The sequence below is a fragment of the Hydra vulgaris genome, chromosome 12, assembly GCF_038396675.1.
Source record: "Hydra vulgaris chromosome 12, alternate assembly HydraT2T_AEP".
Taxonomy (NCBI): Eukaryota; Metazoa; Cnidaria; class Hydrozoa; order Anthoathecata; family Hydridae; genus Hydra; species Hydra vulgaris.
This window is the reverse complement of record NC_088931.1, coordinates 73,813,998-73,835,605: the sequence shown is the minus strand read 5'-3', so window position 1 is coordinate 73,835,605 and position 21,608 is coordinate 73,813,998. Positions and strand designations below refer to the sequence as shown.

General features: G+C 28.9%; 1 protein-coding gene across 2 annotated transcripts in view; it reads left to right on the top strand.

The window, feature by feature from the left end:
• Nucleotides 1-21,608, top strand: part of LOC100192269 (focal adhesion kinase 1) — a 124,096-nt gene that overhangs the window by 24,930 nt on the left and 77,558 nt on the right. For both annotated transcript variants that reach the window (XM_065814387.1, XM_065814388.1), the window contains exons 3-4: nucleotides 4,515-4,602; nucleotides 16,167-16,309. In XM_065814387.1, coding sequence (XP_065670459.1) covers nucleotides 4,515-4,602; nucleotides 16,167-16,309 — 231 coding nt within the window. The remainder of the gene's footprint in view (nucleotides 1-4,514; nucleotides 4,603-16,166; nucleotides 16,310-21,608) is intronic.

The window sequence follows — 21,608 nt, the reverse complement described above, 5'->3', positions numbered from 1 at the left end:
TATATATATATATATATATATATATATATATATATATATATATATTTTATTACTAGTTGCATATATTAGTAATACTAGTATAGCCTATACTAGTAATGCTATATGTATTAATAATATTAATATAGCCTTATATAATGTTATTATGCATATGTATTAGTAATACTATATTAGTATGCCTATATTTGTAATACTAATTAGGCATACTAATATAGTATGCCTATATTAGTAATAATACATTAGGCATACTAATATGGTATGCCTATATTAGTATTGCAAATATTGTCATCTGCAGGGTCTTAGTGCATATTCTAAGTTGGCATTTTAAAGGTTAAAGTAAGTATGTGTGTGATGTGTAAACATATTTTTTATTTTTGGCTTTTTTATGTTTTCTGCAACACACTTTCTCCAGGTTTACCTATCTCTACCTTATTCTCATGAAACTGCTTACTCTCTACTTGCTGATACTCAATCATCTATTTTTTTGTGACTGGGGGTGCATAAACATTTATATATCCTAAAGTGTATTTTTTAAATTTAAAATTGATATTCAAAATTAATACTCAAGTTGAGCTGATACTCAATCATCTTTGTATTTGCTATCTACATATTCAAATCATCTTATTTTTCTCTGATGCACCCTATTATATATCATTTCTTCATTTCTACCTTCTTTTTAGAGTCAAACCACACATCAATCTGGTCATCATCTTTCTTTAGTTTTTAGTATACACCTCTTGCTACTAGTAATAGAGGTATTCTTTGAACACGACCAAGCCATACCTTACTCTTGCTCTTATTACCTCTTCAATCTTTTTTTAAATGCATTACAAAATGCTTTTGAAAAAATGTTGAAGAGCAAATATACACAAATCTATACTCAATTAAGCTCAAAATACATGGTGAATTGATTCACCATGTATTTATATCATAATCCATTTGCTATTATAATTAGCAAAATATGTCTAGAAAAAGATCAATAACCAAAAAGGCTTTGAAACAAAATATTTGCTGCAATCAAAACAAAGATGTTGCCATGTTAAAGACTAATTATATCTAGAGGTTATTTTTGTTTTTTATTTTGCCTTTAGAATGGCAAAATAAAAAACAAAAATAACTTTTTGTTTTTTATTTTGCCATTCTAAATATAAATTAGGCAGGAAAAAAAATCAAGTAAGTTTTATATAATAATAATTTTATTTTTTTACATTTTTTTTTAGACAGTTCTAATGAACTTATTTGTAGACAAGGTGTCATTATCATATTTAAAAATAGAACCAATAAAATATCTTTTTGAAGATTAAATTATAAGTAATAAAAATAAGTTTTTGTTAAATGATTAGCTTATTGTTAATCTATTTGCAAAAATGTGCTTACCATCACAATGGTAATTTAGAAATACAGAGAATTTACTTTAGAGTTGTTGCTTTGCAAATTTTAACCATTGTTGCTCTATTTTTACAGACAACCTGGATCTGATATTTTGCTGGGATGACAAGAAAATACTCGTGAATAAAATTATTGAGCTTCTATCAGACAATTTTGCAGAAGTTTATATTTTTAGTGACAGTCCAACATATCTATTTAAAAATAAGTATATTTTAGCATCAATGAAACTTTTGGAAGATACATAAGGCTAAATTATTAAATTATGTCTCTGCTGCCTTTCCTTCTTTATATTAATGACCTTCAATACATCTATTAAGTTTGCTACTGTTTACCACATTGAATACAGTAGATGAATACGTGTCACCATGGCTTGAGATTTTTAGTGGTGTGTCTCAGTGCTCTGTGCTTGGTCCCTTGTTATTCTTGATATTTGTAAATAATTTACCATCAATTGTTAACTTGAATTGCAAATTACACACAGATGGCAGTAAACTAATCAAAGTTATAAAAAATGTTGAAGATCACAATTCTTTACAGAATGACATCAATGAATTTGTAAAATGGGTGGATATCTGGTTGACCAAGTTAAACGTTGAAAAGTGCAAAGTGATGCATGTAAGTAAAAAAAATCCACAAATGAGTTATAGTATGACCCATGACAGCAAAGAGCATACATTGGATACAACAGTAAGTGAAAGAGATTTAGGTGTGGTTATTTCATCTGACCTTTAAATGGCATAATCAAGTGACTTCAGTGACATCAAAAGTGCAAAGAACTTTGGGTCTAATTAAATGTACATTTACATATTTTGATGTGGAAACGGTGAAATCACTATATATGACATTTGTAAGACCGCTTCTTGAGTTTGCTATACCTGCATGGATGCTTTATTTACAACCGGAATATTGATTAGTTGAGAAAGTGCAAAGAAGAGCAATGAAGTTAGTCTCACAACTTAAAAATATTTCTAAGGAGATCTTATACACGAATAAAGATTTAAGCAAAAATGGACCAAATAAGTTGGTACAAAAATCCACAATCGATATCATACTTGACTGGTTCAAGCCTGGCTTTTTCAGTATGGGGCAACAAATACAGTTCAGCAAGAGATTAGATACCACCATGTTTACCGAGATATAATTTCTTCACCAACTAAGTTTGTAATAATTGGAATTTGTTCCCAAATGAAATCATAGAAGCAAGCAATAAGTCTTTTGGGTAACTTATGTTTTAAATTGTGTGGGGTGTCTATAATACGATGCTTGCATTGTGTTCCACAATTTATTTTTAAATATATTATATTCAGAAAAGTTGTAATTGTTACAGCAATAAATATTATTTTTACTATTCCTATATAAAGCATAAATAGTCGAATATTTTTAAATTTTTTTAATTGTATTTAAATCTAAATAGAATAGATCCTTTTCAGACATAAAAGTGCTATAATAAAACTGTTAAAGGATAAACCATAATAAAAACTGTTAAAAAAAATAATTGTTTTATAGTTAAATGAATTTTTAAAAAAAGACTGCTAGCTTTAAAATGCAATTTTATTACCAAATAATAAGGAAGTTGTTGTGTTGCTAAACTTTTTTGAATATTATCTTTTGACTGTATTGCATGAATATAATCCATAACTTCTTTCATTGAAACATTTTCCACGCTTTTATAAGTATAATGGTGTAAGTTTAATGTATATACTTTAGCATTTTATAAAGAGAAATTGCCTTAACTTGAACTTAAACCTCATATCAGCCAAAGTTTGATTTGACAGGAATTTGATTTAGTCGAACATTTGTTAAGTCGAACTATTTTCCATTGGTCCCTTGGATGTTTGAGTTATTGTGAATAGGAATTGAGTGGGGCCCCAGCCCTGGCCCCGGGTTAAAATGAGACTTTTTGCAAAATCGGCCCCGGCAAAATTATAAGATTTAGCAGGGGTTGATAGCCGGGGCTAGAAAAAAGTTTATAATACTTTACATATAATTTTATACTTACATTTACTATTTATTAAATACTGATATAGATTTTTGTATTTTTTTAAACTCTAATTTACCTCTAACAAGTTATATTAAGTTATGAATTACTTTAAAATAGAGGATAGGTTAAAAAGTAAGGAAACGATTAACTGAAGACTTAAGTTGTAGGTTGTATAAAAAATGAAAATATGAAGAAGGGTAAGAGTTATAAGGTTTTTTTGATTGAAAGGAAAAAAAATTGATTAATAAAAGTTTTTTAGCATGAATGGCCAGATACAGTAATAGGATGCAACTTGTTGAATAGGCCAAGCAAGAATGAGTTTTGGTTTATTGTAATAGAGATGATAGCAAAGTATAACATGAACTTTGAATAAAAAAAAATATGCTTTAGGTTATATAAATGTTTATGCAGCCCCGGTCACAAACCCGGCCCCGACCCTGGCTATATTTTATCAAACCAGGCCTCGGCCTGGTCAAATATCAACTCCAATCATTTACTAATCAGGAATTAACTGTATTAAAGATAATAAAAAAGGATTTTTTTAATTGAAGAAATTTATTTTATTAAGAACATGATTTTATGATAAAAAGCTTTACAGAAGTATAAAAATTGGCACCTATCATTTCTTCAAATAATAAATCTTTAAGATCACTAAATGGTTTAGATCATTTTTTGTTGCCTATTCCAAACCTTGATTGAGACTTATTGAGTAGATAATGTTTTGTCTAAAGTTTTTATAAGGGATCATTCATAAAGTCACGCCAAGTTTAACTTTTAAATAAAAGTATGTTTAAATTATAATTTAAGCTGTAATTTATAACAGTAATTTAATCTATTTTAAACCCCGCCAAATTAGATAATATTTAAATATGAGAAATAATATGTTAAAAAAATGGCAATTACAAACTAATGTTCAAAAGGTACAATTTTATATTAATGCAAACCCCCTTACCACAAATTGGCAGGCAATGGAGAAGGGGGGGTGGGTTTAAAAAAAACAAACATTGTTATTAGATTTTTTGTATTAACTTAAACCCTGCATTCAATACAAAGTTTTAGGTTGCACTTTGCTGCACTAGTTGAAAAAAATTTGCCAAAGTTTTAGAATATAGCTATAAATTGCAGTGTCAAGATTATTTTTATTTAGGTTTAACCTTCGTGTGCGATTCATCACAAGCTCATTTACAGATTTGTACAATACTGATAAGACAACTTTCTACTTTTTATATGATCAGGTAATTCTTTTGATAGTTACATAACATTTAAAATATTAAGTTTTTAAATGTAACATTTTTTAAATTCGTTTACAACATAAATAATAGGTTGTATTACAAAGTATGGACTTTTTATTTTCTAGTCAATAAGGTTCAGTATAGATTTAAGTACCAAAACTCTTCATAGAAATATTTATAAAATCTAAAAACTTAAAGACAACCAAGCAAGATTATAATTTATAATTATATTATTTTCTTTATATTTTTATTTATTTATGTTTTCTATGTATTTTCTTCATATTTATAAAAATGCTTTATAAAAAATCAATTAAACAAATTATCATTTTTTCCCCCTTGAAACATTTTAGTGAGTGTAATATTAGACTCTCATTTAGTTTTATCTTATACTGCTGATTTAGGTGAGCACTGTGACATCATACTGAAATAGCCTGCTGCCGGGGGCTTCAGTACATACATCAACTGACAAATAGCCTGACTCGCAGTGGAGTGCTGCTACATCGACTGAGGGTTTGGGATGGGGCAACAATCTTTTCATTCATTATTCTTCTTTTTCTTCTTCTTTTTTGATAAATACTGTATCGATTTAGATAAGCATAAAAAGTGAGCAAATGCTCACATAAATATGCTATAGTAGATATATATATACTTTTTCTCTCTCTATATATATTTTATATATATATCAACTCTCTATTTATATTTTAGAGTTTTTCTATACTACTTACAGTAACAGTAAAACAGCTGTTTTTTCAAAATTTTATAAACTATTTTTAAACTTTTCTCTAAAAAAGTTTCTAGAATTAAATTATAAATATTTATACACATTGTCACTTTTAGTATGTTGAAAATACTGTTCTAGTAATTGCAAAAGTAATTAAAATAGTAGATTAAATAGATCCTTACAGATCTTGCAACATGGAATATCTATAAGAGCAATCATTAGAAATAGTTACGTGAAAATGTGATTTAATGAAATTTATCCAAGATGATTACAATGAAAAGAGAAACGATGGTTGCCAGCATCCTGGGAAAATTCAAAAATGAAGTAATATATAGAAGGATCATTGATAAATAAACCACTGTAAAAGAAAAGTGATTTTTTGGTATGAATCTTCAAAGTAGTGATGAGAAAACCAAATTTGTGTGTATTCTTGGCTCATGTTCTGCTCTCAATATCATCGCAGTAATGGAATGACATTTAGTTGGTCGATGCAAGATTAGCTGTAAGAAAGTACATTCATCATGTAAATATTATTGGACAATTTTGTATTAATCACTGTTTGCATTTGGGAGTGTGTGATTCTTATAAGACTATAATTCTTAAAAGGAGTGTGTGATCATTATATAAAAGAGTTAAAGGTTTTTGATGACATCTACTGCATGCATCTGAGAGCGTAAAATATTGTCTGAAAAGATATTCTTTTTTATGACTGATGTTCGATGTACAAGCATTTCTGTTGCTAATTTAGCACAGCCTTTTTTATTGTGACAATTTTTCGAAAGCTCTGAATTCTCTCGACAAGTTTTACACCAAATCAAAGTAACTTCTCCTAAATCATTTGTTTGAAAGCCATTGGGTTTAACTCTTTTTTTCATTTTTTAATAACTGTTCTGTTTAGAGTTTTTTTTTTGTAACATTGTAGCATTTTTTATTTTTAATTGCTTTTATAAAAAACCTTAGCTTGTTTTAAATTTAAAAAGTTATTATGTTTCCAAACTAATATGCTTTTTAAATGTTTCTTCTCAACATATGTTTATAATACTTATCTATATTAAATGTTTCTTTTCCACATATGTTTATAATATTTATCTATATTAAATGTTTCTTTTCCACATATGTTTATAATATTTATCTATATTAAATGTTTCTTTTCCACATATGTTTATACTTATCTATGTTTTATGATTAAACTTTACTACTAGATATTTACTATTACTTACTATTAAATATTAGCAGAGATGCAAAATCCTATTGATTTTTATGGAATCTAGGATTCAGGGGTCAAAAATAAGGACTTCAATTTTTTTAAATTTAATTTTTCAAGTCAAATAATCAGAGTTTATAAGGATGAAGTAGTCCTTGAAATGCTAGAGTAGACTATATAAAGTTTCAGTTATGCTGTGAAAAATTATAATTTATTTTTGATTTCATTTCTTTACTCAAAAAGTAACTATTTTAAGGTTATTTCAACTAATATACTTAGTATAAGTATAAAGAAAGGTATTCCTACTAATATACTTTAAGGTATAAGGAAGGTATTTCTACTAATATACTTTACAAACTTGCATAGTGGTAGAATGCTAGTCTGTTATGCAAAAAATTCTGAGTTTACTGCACTTAACTTTAATTTAGACGCTAGCTTAAGTATACTGCAGTATATTTAAGCTAGCATTGTCTTGCTTTTGTAAAGTTCTCATTGTATTCCTTTATAGAAAAACTGGGACAATGACAACCCTAGCCTAAGCATAATTATCAGTGTACACCAAAGGTTTTGTGTACTGCATATGCTGTGATTCACCTCTTATATATTCCTTAAGAGCAATGTCTGCTATAGGCGATGCATGGCATAAAGACAGTGCACATTTTTGAATTATTTATATGCCGGAGTGCTTGCCATATGCAGCGTTATTCAATGCATTTGTGCTTTTACTGGTCTAAAGTTACATAACTGTTGTTTAAACAAATTTAAATTAATAAACTTACAGAAGTTAATAAAGATTAGTTAGGAAATGTTCCTAACTAATCTTTGAAAATTGAAAAAAATAAATTCAAAAAATCAAATAAAACTTGTCTAATTTGAAAAAACAAATCATAACAATAAATAATTTGTAATTCATATTGAATGAATATTATATATTTTTTGCATATTACTGACACTTTAGAGATTCAGTTTGGCAGTTGTCATAGTAAAGCAAAAATAGATTAGCATTTTGCATCGGCACTGCTGAATTCCGACCTGGATTTTGCTGAGCCTATTTAATTGGCTGTTGATATTTAAGTCATAAAGACACAATGTTAGCGAGTGCTGAAAAAATATTACAATTCATGTTCAATTAACTTTCTGATTTGAACAACAGAATAACTAATTAGTTCATAGAACTTATTACTTATTTAGTATTAGTATTAGTTTATGCTGTGACTGGCATTTCTACCAGTGAGTGTGATTTTAAAGCCCATTATGGGGGCTTGAAAACCACACTCACTGGTAGAAATGCCAGTGAGTGTGGTTTTAATGACTCCCATCAATCAAATCTTGCTTTAAATGAATTTACTGAATTAACATCATTTTCTGGCAGTGCATTCCAATAATTTGCAGCTCGATTTAATAAAATATTTTATCTATAATTATGTACAGAAAATTCTTAAGAATACTTTAGGTTATGGCCACGAGTACAATTAGATTTGAAGGACTTATTTTCTTTAAATTCAACTTTATTGTAACCTTTGAAAATTTTATACAGTTGAATTATGTCACCACGTTGTCTTCTTTCATCTAGTGAGGGCATTCTAAGACAAGCTAGTCGATCTTCATAGCATAATTTGTTGATTGAAGGTATTAATTTAGTGGTATGTCACTGTATTCTTTCTAAAATGGCAATATCTTGTTTTTGATAAGGAGCCCATACTGGTACAGCAACCTCTAGAAGTGGTCGAACAAAAGAAAGATATAGAGATTTTAGCAGTTCTGCATCAAATTGAACAAAAGATTTCTTTATTATGCCCAACATGCGGTTTGCTTTGCTTTTTTATTTTGCTTTATTTCGTTGTAGATGAGCAGATGAATGAGGATGTTATGAAGTTATTATGAAGCCTCAAGAATCCTGCAATTGTTCCATCAAACACCATGCCAACTTTTTAAGATCTTGTCTCTCTAAAAAATTATATGAAATAAAAATATTTTATTAGAAGCTATTTACTCTTATTAGTGATATAATAAAATTAGATTGATGTAAAAACATCAAATATATATATATATATATATATATATATATATATATATATATATATATATATATATATATATATATATATATATATATATATATATATATATATATATATATATATATATATTTGTGTGTGTATATTAGGGTGCCTTAAACCTACCCTTAAATAAAAAATCAGAACTCAATTTTTTTTTTATGTGGTTGAAGTCTTTTTTAATTGATAGAAAGGAAAAGTTCTTTCTAGGAGAAGGAGTATCATTATGGGCAAATATGGTAAGCGGTGTTCGACAAGGATCTATGCTTGGTCCAATTTAATTTTGATTATACATTAATGATCTTCCTAGTCAACTTGTAAATCAAATAATGTTATATATTTATGATAACATAGTAATAGTGGAAGTTAACAATGAAGCTGATGCAACCATTTTTTTAAATTGACATTGATATATTAGAAGAATGGGCAATAAACTGGAAGATGCAATTTAATTTTAAAAAATGTAAAATCATGCAAACATGGGTAATATAAGTATATATCAGAAATATTTTATGACTAACAATAATGTAAAACAAAATTGAGTACCACCAAATTAAAAAAAAATCTCAGCCTGTTAATTTAAAATTAATAAAGATGGGAACCACTAATCAAAATTGCATTATATATCGCAAACTAAAAACTTGGTATAACATCCAAATCGTTTAAGTATAAAGACATTGAACTAGTAAAGTTGCTGTATGGAGTCCTTATCTTGAAAAAAATATGTATTAGAAAATATTCAAAAACAAGTAACAAAATCTGTATCGGAGTTATACCATTTCTCATACAATGAAAGATTAAAAATAATAAAATTGACATTCTTAAAGTATCAAAGAATATTAGATTATCTAATAAAAATGTATGATTAGTATCATAATATTGAGAAAATAACTTGGAAAATACCATCAAAGCGCTTATGCTCTTTAAATATTTCAGGTCCATCTTCAAATATTTGAGGCAACAAACAACATTTATGTGCAGACAATAAATATTTAAATATAATCATAAGAGATTTTTTACAAACCATACAGTCAAATTCTGCAAATAATAAAAGTTAAAAATATGAACTTATTTAATGCTAAGCTAGACTTAAGTATATTTGTTATTTTGTCTGTAATAGATTTAACATGGCATTAAATCTCAACAGTGTATTGTATTATTATTATCACTATTATGTGCTGTGGTTATCTTTTGTGATTAGTTTAAGCCTAACTTAAGTTTGATTGTCCATTATTTAGTACATGCGAAAGTCCATTTTCTATTTAATGGGTCCCTTATACTATTTAATAAATTTTTTTAAAAAATAGATTAACTTGTTACTCAAATGAAGGGAAATTTTATATTAAATCCAAAAAAAAAGGATATCAAAAAACTAATAATAAATCATGTTTTTTTATTTTTAATAAAAAAACAAACAGTTTTTCTGCAATAAAATCTAAAAAAAATAATCATTGGGCAATTGATTTTAAATTAGACTTAGATTAATCACAAAATATCACAAAATATAACCACAACACATAAAAAACACTGAGTTATGATTTATCTTAAGGGGGTTTTAAGGCGCCATAATATATGTATATATATATATATATATATATATATATATATATATATATAGATATATATTTATATATATATATCCGTGCAGCAGCCTTGTACGTCGAGGTTCGTGTTTCGGAGTTATAGAGTTGAGAGAGGGTTGTAACCACTATTAAGTAGCCTCCTCATCTGTAGTGGCCTTCTTGGCCTTGAGGAGGTGAATAACAAAAAAAAATGTATATATATATATATGTATATATATACACACACACACTCCTAGTTGGCGCTTATAGGGACATGTTGTTTTTGTTCCCATTTTGCTTTTTTTTCTTCTTTTTTCTATACTATTTTTATCAAAAATATAATTATTTTTTAATTTTTATCATATTTTTATTTTTATTTATACATATTTAATCTTATTTTTTTATTATAAAAAAATATGTTTTTTATATTTATTTTTGTTATTTTTATTTATTATATTTCATTTTTATTTTCATCTATTTACAAAAACGATTAGTTACAGTAATATATCATATATATAGTAATATATTAGTTACAGTAATATAATATAAGTAGTTACAGTAATATGGTTATATTTAAACCTTGCCATAACCCTAACCCTAATCCTGACCTTGATGCTAACCCAAACCAAACCTTTAGTCGATGTAGTAGCACTCTGCTGTGAGTCAAGCTATTTGATAGTGGATGTATGTAACATGAAAATAAAGTTGCATTTTGTTGTCTCTGTTAATGACATGTAAAAGAAATGTAATAAAAATTTGATTTAGTTTTGCCAACTTTAACTTGAATTTTACTATATTAGGTCAAAATGATGCTATTTTACAACAGTTTAATTGCAGGATAAAAGCATTAAGATTTAGGTTTTTTGATGATTCATGTTAATAATATTTTATTAATAGTATACAGAACTTTGCAAAAGTTTAGAGCACCCTACGAAATATAAGACAAAAAGCTGTTAGTGTTGATTGTTGACTTCCCATAACATGATCCTGTACTTCATTATAAGATATATACTTGTATATATTACATTTAAATTACGTTGTTTGTTTTTTTGTTTTAGTTTAATTAGTTAAAATTGAAAATAAAAATGGCTACTGTTAAAACAAGAAGTGAAACTGAACATGGTATACTTGGACAACCTAGACCATTCCAAACAAATCAACTGCCAACTTCTGCTGATGTTTTCAAAGCATATGACTATTTATTAAAAAATAACAATTGCGCAAGTGTTACTGAAAGAGCAACAGTCATAGCTAATGAAATTAAAGCACTGTACAACAAAGCAAGTATTCCTACCATTGCAGTCAACAGCTTAGTTATTCGCATAAAGAGACTAATTAACAAAGTACATGAGCTTGGTAAATACTCTGATCGCAAGAAGTCCTCTGCAACATTTAAATCAAGTTTACAGATGTTAGACCAACTATTCGATATTTGTCTGTGTAAGTGTTATAATAAAGGTGTTCGAGAATGGTCAGCTTGTTCATGTCCACTGCCAAAAAAAATTCCAACACTTAAATGGGAGTTCTGGATAGATCAAAAAACGGTACGGAAGATGGTAATAGGAAAAGTAGACAATGAAGAAACAATTAAGCTGCAGAAGAGAGAAAAAAGAGGAAGTAAAACATGCAATTTACCGATTACAGATAAGAAAATGAAGTTTGATAAAGAAATTGATCCAAATGAAACATATTGCAGTGAACAATGCTGTACTAAAAGATTTAGATCTTATAACACCAGAGAATGCTATTGATCCAGCAAATATGTCAATCATGTCACGCCACAAAGTAGTAAAGCTGTTGATATTGCACAAGAGATATTATTGAGCATCAACAACATCAAATCATCAGACACTTTAGCAGCAGTTGTTTGCGATGGTTCTGTGAATAACACAGGTCAACATAATGGAGTAATCAGAAAATTAGAAGAAGGTCTTGGGAGAACATTGCAATGGTTGGTCTGCTTGTTACATGCAAATGAACTACCTTTTAGAAAATATTTCTCTGTTGTGGATGGTGGACGTTCAACAGGTCCAGCTACTTCAGCAGGTAAAATAGACATTGCAATTGATTTTGATCCAAAAGATTTAGATATTGTGAACTTTAAACATATACCTGGTAAAGTTGAGGATGTAAGTGTTGATGTCAAAAAAGATTTAAACTCTGATCAGATATACCTTCTAAAAGCTTGCTTAGCTGTTCAGCAGGGATACACTGCTTGTGATCAAATATTGTTCCTCCAGACTGCTATGCCAGGAAATCTGAACCATGCAAGGTGGCTAACAAAGGCCAATCGTATTTTACGTTTGTATATGTCTAAGGAAAATCCTTCAAAACCATTGCAAAGAATTACAAGATTCATTGTAAATGTTTATGCGCCATCGTGGTTCAACATAAAGCGTCATTCTTCCTGCCTTGACGGAGCAAGAAACTTCTTTTATCTTATGAAGCAGTGCTATGAACTAGGGAAAGAAGAGTGGAAAATTCTTGAACCAGTGTTGCAAAACAACTGCTATTTTGCTCATCCTGAGAACATTCTTATTGGAGGAGTTACAGATGAAAATGTATCAATTCGTAAGTTTTTGTGTGACAAAATAATTGACGCACGAGCTACATCACAAAGTAGCAAGATACGTGTCTTTGATAAATCAAGCATCAAGCTTGATCCGGAAGCTTCATCATTCATAAAAATGATTGACTGGTCTGTTGCTATTGCAACACTACCACCGCTTTTATCAACTGTTTCTAATGATGATCTTGAACATTTCCAGTTCCACGTTGATGTCTTGAGTGGTATTCCATGCCATTCTCAGGCAGTTGAACGTACTATTAAAGACATCTCAGCAACAACTATGAAAGTTTTCGGGCACAAATCACGACATGGAATGATTTTGCAGTGTCATAAATCTCGAGCAGAATTACCGAAAATTGACTCTAAATCTGACTTCTTGAGCCATAACAAATAGCAAATAACTGAAACAAATTGCTGTTATGTGTTGTCTACTACACTCTGACTATTTCTCCTTGAACAACTACTTGCATTTTTAAATTTAATGTAACAAGATGTCGAGTAATGGAATATAGCATTAAACCACGTGTATTTACATTATACGATTATACAGTAATTTTAATTCCCAAAGTTGCGGATCCAAGACACGCTTCAATTTTATTTCAAAAGGAGTTTTTTTCATAAGTAGACTGTAATGCAAGATTTTAGTAATGTTTCACAGCCCCAACTTAACATTTACATCATAATGACCCACCCTAATATATATATATATATATATATATATATATATATATATATATATATATATATATATGTATATATATATATATATATATATATAAAATATATAATATATATATTTATAATATATATATATATATATATATTATATACATACACTATGTATACTATATATATGTATGTGTAATATATATATAATATATATTTATATATATATATATATATGTATTATACATTTATTTTATATTTATGAAACAATTGTACTTTTGTGAGAGCAATTTAGGGCTCTGACAAAAGTATAATTATTTCATAAATATAAGCCTCTTTCTTTTTTTCTCTATTTTTATTAATTAGAAAAATTTTATATATTAATTAAACAAATTATTTAAATGGCTCAGTTTGAATAAAATAAAAAAATATAATGCCTAATTAAATGTTCTGCTTAAAAAAATTGTAATTTTATAAACACTTTTATTGTGGAATCTTGAATTGTTGTAATAATTCTTAAATTTTCTGCTATCTATTACAGTAAAAAAATATAAAATATTTTTTATAAGCAGTAAAAGCTACATGGATGGTTAAAGCGCCAAACCAGCCTATACAACAAAATTGAAAAAAAATTGAGAAACACAGAAGTTATGGGCTTTATCAATGGTCATTGGTGTTAGAGCCAAGACATTCTGTGTGATGAGCATTAAAGTCAACAATAACAGCAGTATTAACAGAGGGGTAAAGAGAAAGGGCATGGTCAATTTGATTAGAAATTCCATCTAAAAGAGTGTAGTCTTGAGAAGAAGGAGAACAATAAAGAACAAAGAAAAAGGTGATAGAGTAAAGAGGTGTTAAGCGGAAACACATAAGATAAGGGTCAAAGGATTTGAACCTGATTTCACAATAATTAGGTGAATTGATGCGTATGTAAACCCCCAATCCAAGCATCTGACTATTGGAGTCTTGATGAATCAAGGATCTTACCCATCAACACTGAGATCTGAAAAATGAATAGCGGAATTTAAATCAGCCTTACTATGATATACACACAAGCAAGTCTGGCGAATCTTGCAAAAGGTAAGATTCAATTGATGGAAGGTTGCTTTGCAGACCACAAATATTTGTAAAATATATATTAAAACAGTTAGGTGGGGATGATGGTTTTTTATGTTTAATATTTTGGTTACATATTTTGGATTCAAGTTTAAAAAGAACTTGACTCATTCTTAGATAATGTATGGCCTGCTAAGCAATGAGCTTTTCAGTTGTCTCAGTCCTGTTAAACTAAGTCCTGTTAAACTATAAAGTCTTTCAGTCCTGGTAATTAACCTAAAGTTGTAACATAGGGTTCCTTATGTGGCATTGACATTACACACCAAAAGCATTAACAGGGACACCATTCATGCGCAACACAATTGATGGAATCAACAGCTGTAAAATATAAGAATATTAACTCTGAGAGAGAATAATAACTCTGAGCCTCTCTGAGAGAACAAAGTTTGGGAAACCTTACTACCATCTGGTCTAAGAACCATTAAACTGAGTTTTAGAGTTTGTAACCTCATTTGGAGATAACAGGAAGAGTCGCATAGCCACTATCTAGCAGAGACAAGCAAATATCTATGAGTAAAGTCAGGAAGATCCAGCATTCATCATTCTAGGCTGAAAAAAATGTAACACAGGTTTTCATGAGCATCTACCTAACAGATGAAAAAAGGGTTTGAGGTTGGTTAGCAGAATTATTCTGCTTACCCCTTAAGTGTTAGCCTAGGAGTTCTTCTACAAGGCAGAAGCTGGATGTAGTAAAAATCTGCCCAAGTATTTTTATCAAGACACCACTTCTAGCCTTTACTCAACCAAGAGCTCTAAAGCAGGGCAATTTAAGCTGAATGCAGTTAATATCTGTCTTAATTGATTATTTTTATAGAGACACCATCTTTAGTCTTTACTGAATCAAGAGCCCCAAGGCAGGGTATTTTTAAGTTGAAATTTGTTTCTCCTAGCCTTTGCCTAAAAAGCAAACCCTATAAAGCAGCAGGATGTGGGGTAGGTAGTACTGGGCTACATCATACCAGTTGTTTGGTGATCATGATGATCCTAAACCTAACCTGACCTGGAGAAGTTAAAAGGAGTTACTTCCTATAAACAGTACTTCAAAACATTAGGTAAGATATTTTGGAAATGCATTAGGAAATACATTACATCTAACAAAATCCTAGAGATTAAGGTGAGCGTAGATTTTATAGTTCGAGTCACTAGTTAGTTACAGAGGTCACACTGGATTAGAGGTTCAGATAGAACACAAACATACATAAAGTAACTTACTGGTGAGTGAACACCATGCCAGAGGTCAGACAGAACACAAACATACAGATTGCAACTTATGGATGAGTCAACACTGCATCAGAGACAGAACACAAACATACATTTAAAGTAAGTTACAGGTGAGCTAACTGTGTTAGCTCACCTGTAACTTACTTTTCATGTATTTAACTTAATGAGGCACCTATAATTACAAGGCGGCAGGACAAGAAACAGGTTGCACTAGGTTACATGTTATCAGTAGCAGGGTGATCATGAAGACCATACACCTGAGCTGACCAGTTGAACTATGTAAATAAAGCTAATTATAAATGTAAAGTTTTTTTAGTTCTTTTTTATCATTTAGAAAAGTTATAATAACAGGATAGTTAGACATAATCAGCACTTTATTAAATCTGGATTTTTTTGTTCGTTTTACATTTTTTATTTAAATACTATTATGAATTCATTTTTTTCTTTTTAGGTGCGTTCAGATTATATGAAAAATTTAGCTGAGCAAGTCGACCCTGATCTAGCATTTCAATTAGGTGTTTTAGAAATGAAAAAGTTTTTTAACAATATGGCTCAATCTGCACTAGATAAAAAATCAAATTTAGACTTTATTGAGTAAGAGATTTTTTTAATATTATTGAATTATTTTCAGTTTTATGTTTGTTGAAAGATCAATATCATTCCCAAAATTATTTGCTGTGAAAACTTTTGATAGTTTAATAAAATAATAATAAAAGTTGTTGCAACTAATCATACTCCCAACAACAAATCTTGAACAATACATAAAATCAAATTAGCTTTTCTTTAAAAATTTTTTTAAATGCTCTGCAGTCTCATAATGTCAAATGCTAACAATCTTATGACTGTGCTGTTGATTGTTTTAATATAGTCTGCTGTTATTTACTAAGGGTGATCTACATGTGTTATGTTGACAATCAACATAACCTTTTAAAAAAGTTAATTTGTATGCAAGGTTAGTATTCAAAATGGAAAATGTTAGTCAGATTTACATTATGTTATAGAATTATAAAAAAAGGAGTGAGTTTCAGAAACAAAAAATATTGAAGATTCAGGATAGGATAGGTAAAAAGTGGTTTGGCATTTCAAAATGGCAACCTCAATTTAAATGATCAGTCTTGCTCTGGGCAACCTTCTGGCATTGAAAATGTATCTACAATTTGGTGTATAGAAATTTATTGATTTTTACTAGAGATTATTTTGTCATTAAAAAAAAAACTTGTCTGTACTTGAAAACTTGATGAATGGGTTCCATCAAAATATGATTTATTGAATTTAGTTTTTAATCAAGTACACATTTCTGCTAATAAAAACATGTGATTTACTCTTTACCTAATAAATTAGGGTAAAGAGTAAAGCACAAAATTATTTTTAAAAAAGTTTTCTGATTCCTTTTTGTTATATAAATTTAGAAAATTAAAAAAAAATGTTTAATAGTTACTCTGAAGGTTAGTCAGTCAGTTATTTAGTTAGTGGTCCGAAAATAAAACATACTTTAATTTTTTATTTGTTTATGCGACACAATGATTGCAAAAAGTGACCAATGGAGCCGTCCAGTTACGTAGACCTGGGAGATGTGATAACAAAAACAGATAGTAGATGGTGTCAATGAATAAAAAATAAAAATCATAAGAAAATATAAAATGAGTGGTAAGACTTTTATGAAGTTGAAGAACAAGGTTAGATGCTCAGGGGGCAGAGGGAGAAACAACTAACACTCTAGTCACTCTGTGTGTAGATCATATGCAACAAACTACAAATATTTGATATACTGATTTTAGAGACTGTTGATGTCTACAGGTGTGATGGTGTAGTGCATTAGTATGTTCTGTTCGGTCATCTGATATAGTTTAGTTATGTTTTTATCCACTTTTAAATCGGGTCAATAGAAAGCTAAACACACTCACTTCTTGCGCTTATGGGCTAGCACATCAGAGCCAGGTGTAAGACCTACAGAATGGATCTCAGTTTATTGAATGCATACATTAGTCACCATAGGCCACAAACCATCACTCTTAGTCAAAAGAGTTACAACCCCGTGCTTGTGTGGAATGATGTGTTATGAAGTGAGATTTTAGATCCCAGTACATAGTCAGCAAACGCTGATCCATTGTGCATTGTGGAGCTTCTGAATGAACGTGTGCGTGAGTGTCAGCATAGTCATTAGATTATTGAGCGTCCTAACCACATCCAGTGGGATAGTCTAATGTCTGTTTTGTTGTTGTGGTGTTCATTGGAAAGAGTCGGGGTTCACCAGCCACAAATAATATTTTTAATTATTTATGGGACACAATGATTGCAAAAAATGACCAACGGAGCCGTCCAGTTACATAGACCTGGGAGATGTGAAAATAGGACCAGGTTGTAGATGATGTCATTGGGTAAGAACCATGAATGAATGTAAAAACTCTCAGGGAGAGGGTGAAAAATAACTCATGCTCTAGTCATCCCTAGCAAATGACAAAACAATGGCCTATGACTAAACAAGTCTATATATATCTGCTGGTGTATTAATGGCTACCATGACTAAAAATATCATACAGTACAAAATAATAGAATAAAATAAGTAAATAATAAAATGGTAAGTAAAATGGTAATAAATAATAGTTCGGGTAATATAAAAAGAAAAAAAAGTATATACGGATCCTACAAGTTTCGAACTCTGGATAACCCAACATGCTAACTATAATGTCGATATGTAAATATCAAAAATGTTTATAAATGTGGTATTGTTTATGTACTAAAAGTGAAAAATTGGAAAATGATAACTATCTGTGTATCAGCAAAGTATTTAAATATCGTGAATGTAACAAATATATAATATAAAGCTCACAAAGCACTGAAATTCATGGGTACACGAGGTAAAAAATGTTGGTACTATGATAACCAATTGGAATTAGGTAGTGGATGAATGGTGATTCCCTCTTCAGGAATGCACTGCGATCACCAATAACATTTTGGGGAGACTGAGATCTGCACCAATGCCACCACGTCAGGGGCGTTAGTGCTGTAACTCGTCATCATGCTAGTTATAACCACATCTTATATTATTACAATTTGTTGACAATTTTTTTGTTTTTTCCTTGAATTTTTCTTTTAAAAAAATCATATTTTTACATATTGCAAAAAAAAAAGAAGCTCCTCTGCTATCTTCTCAATGCTATAAAATCTAATTTCAAACCTGCTAATTTCAAAATTGCTGCTATTATAAGTAAATCATAATAAACATAAAAATAAAACTATGTTCTAAAAACAGATAACTTTAACAAAACAAATCGATAATTTTATGTTCTTTTATTAGTTTTAAAGAGAAAAAAATAGTATCAAAAATTATAACTAAAATAAAATGTTTTTATTTAAATCATCTTTTCGCCAAAATGGCCACCTTTAGCTTTGACTATTGCTTAGCAGATACGTGGCATGCGATCAATCAATTTTTTTAAATATTCCTCATCAATATTTTTCCATATGTTTTGAATTGCCTCCCAAAGATTATTTTTACTCCTTGGTGGAGTTTTTTGGACTTCTCAATCTAAATGATCCCACAATAACTCAATTGGGTTACAATCAGGGCTCTGCGGTGGCCAAGTCATGACCTTCAAAAATCCTTCCTCTTGTATTTCATTTAAATATTGCTTTAGCAAACCACTTTAGCAGTGTGTTTAGGATCGTTATCTTGTTGGAACACGAATCATTTGCCAATTAATTCGGTTCCACAGACTAAAACATGTTCTTTCAAAATCTTTAAATAGACTTCTTTTGTCATTTTCCTGTCAATTTAGGCAATTGATCCCACTTGGCCACCACCAAAAAACTCCAAACCATTATATTTCCACCTCCATGCTTAATTGTTTGCATAGTACATTGCTCCAGCATTTTTTCTCCTACCCGTCGAAGAACAAATGACCAGCATTTATTTCCAAAAATCTCAAACTTTGATTCGTCTGACCAAAGTACTCTGTTCCACTCTTCTAATATCCAATTCTTGTGTTCTTTGGCCCAGACTAATCTTTTTTGTTTGTGGATGGTTGTAAGACATGGTTTTTTAACAGCCACACGACCTCTTAGCCCTACTTCAAGAAGTCGCCTTTTTACTGTCATTGTACTTATTTTTGTGGTATAATGTTCATTAAAATCAGCTGCTAAATCTGGCGCTGTGCGCCTACGATTTCATAAAGAATTAATTACTATATACTTATCCTCTTTTTTCGTAGTAGAACTAGGTCTCCCTACTCTTTTACGATCACAGAAAGACCCCATTTTTACTTTTCTTTTAATGGTTTTACGGACACAACTCTCTGAAATGCTGAGGCGTTGACCGATTTCTCGATTAGAAAAGCCTAAATTATGAAGGTCTAAATTTCTATACATATTTCTAAATTTATCTGCCCTCTTTTTGCCATTTTAAATAACAAATCTTATAAGAATACTAAAATAAAATAATTAATTTGAAAAAATGAGAAATAAAGTTTAAAAAATTTTCTTACCAAAAATTGATAGTTCAAAATCAATCAAGTCATTAATTTTCAAAAATTACAAATTTATTAACTTTTTAAAACAGAAAAAAAAATCTTATAACACACTCAGCCTAAAAGTTTAACTAATAATGAGAATAGACAAAATAAAAAGTAATCTTATTTAAAAATTTATTTATTTTGCGATACAAGTGGAAATCGCTTAAAAATGTTTCTGTTTATTTTATTTTGTAAATAATAACAAATTTAATAATGTAAGAATATATTTCTTTTAAAAATATCTCTCTTAACTATGTTCTCACAGCACTTTATGATGAGACCAATGTAGACACTCTTAATTAATTTTATTTATGAGTTAAAACACATTTTGTTTATTTTTGTAAGGTGCGTCTAAACTTACGGACGGTAGTATATATATATATATATATATATATATATATATATATATATATATATATGTATATATATAGATATAAATATAAATATATATATATATATAGATATATATATGTATATATATATATATGTATATATATATATATATATATATATAGATATATATATATATATATATATATATATATATATATATATATACACACATATATATATATACATATAAATATACATATATATATATATATACATATATATATGTATATATATATATATGTATATATATACATATATATATATATACATATATATGAGCCTATGAGAGTTAAAGTGGACCAAGTCCAATTTTTTTTAAATGAACTTTTTGTATGTAAAACTGCTAAAAATTTGCTATATTTATTGAGCAAAAATGGACCTAGTCCTTAACACATTTATTTCTTATTCAACAGAGGGCAGCACATTTTTACTCTAACAATAAATCACCAGGTATAGAGAGTAATAGTGGACCAAGTCCATTGATAGTGCTTTAATGTAAGAAATCAAGATTCAAGACCACATAAACTACAAATTTTCTTAGAATTATTATTATTATATTAGAACAAGAATAACATTTGTACAGGTAAGATGCTTTAAATGAATATCTGATTATGGTTTTATATTAATACAGTGAAGTATACAGCACTTTCACACTTTATAAAGTGACAAAACTGAAATAGTTTGGTGAGCGATAATATAAGATTTATTCAATTGCTCTCAGCAGGAATATAAATATTGTTATATAAATATTTATGAATACTGTCTAACAAATATATATGAATATAAATATTTGTTAGACAGTAGATATAATGGTCTGTCACTACCAAAGTTACAGCCTCTTTAGAAAGGTCTATTTTGTGGCTTTAATAACATCTAGTTAGGGGAGCACTTGCATGCATGTTGTGTACATGTACATTATTCTTTCTAATAATATTCTGAATGTATGTAATATTTAAAAAATATTTATTGTAGAATAGTGTAAACATGCA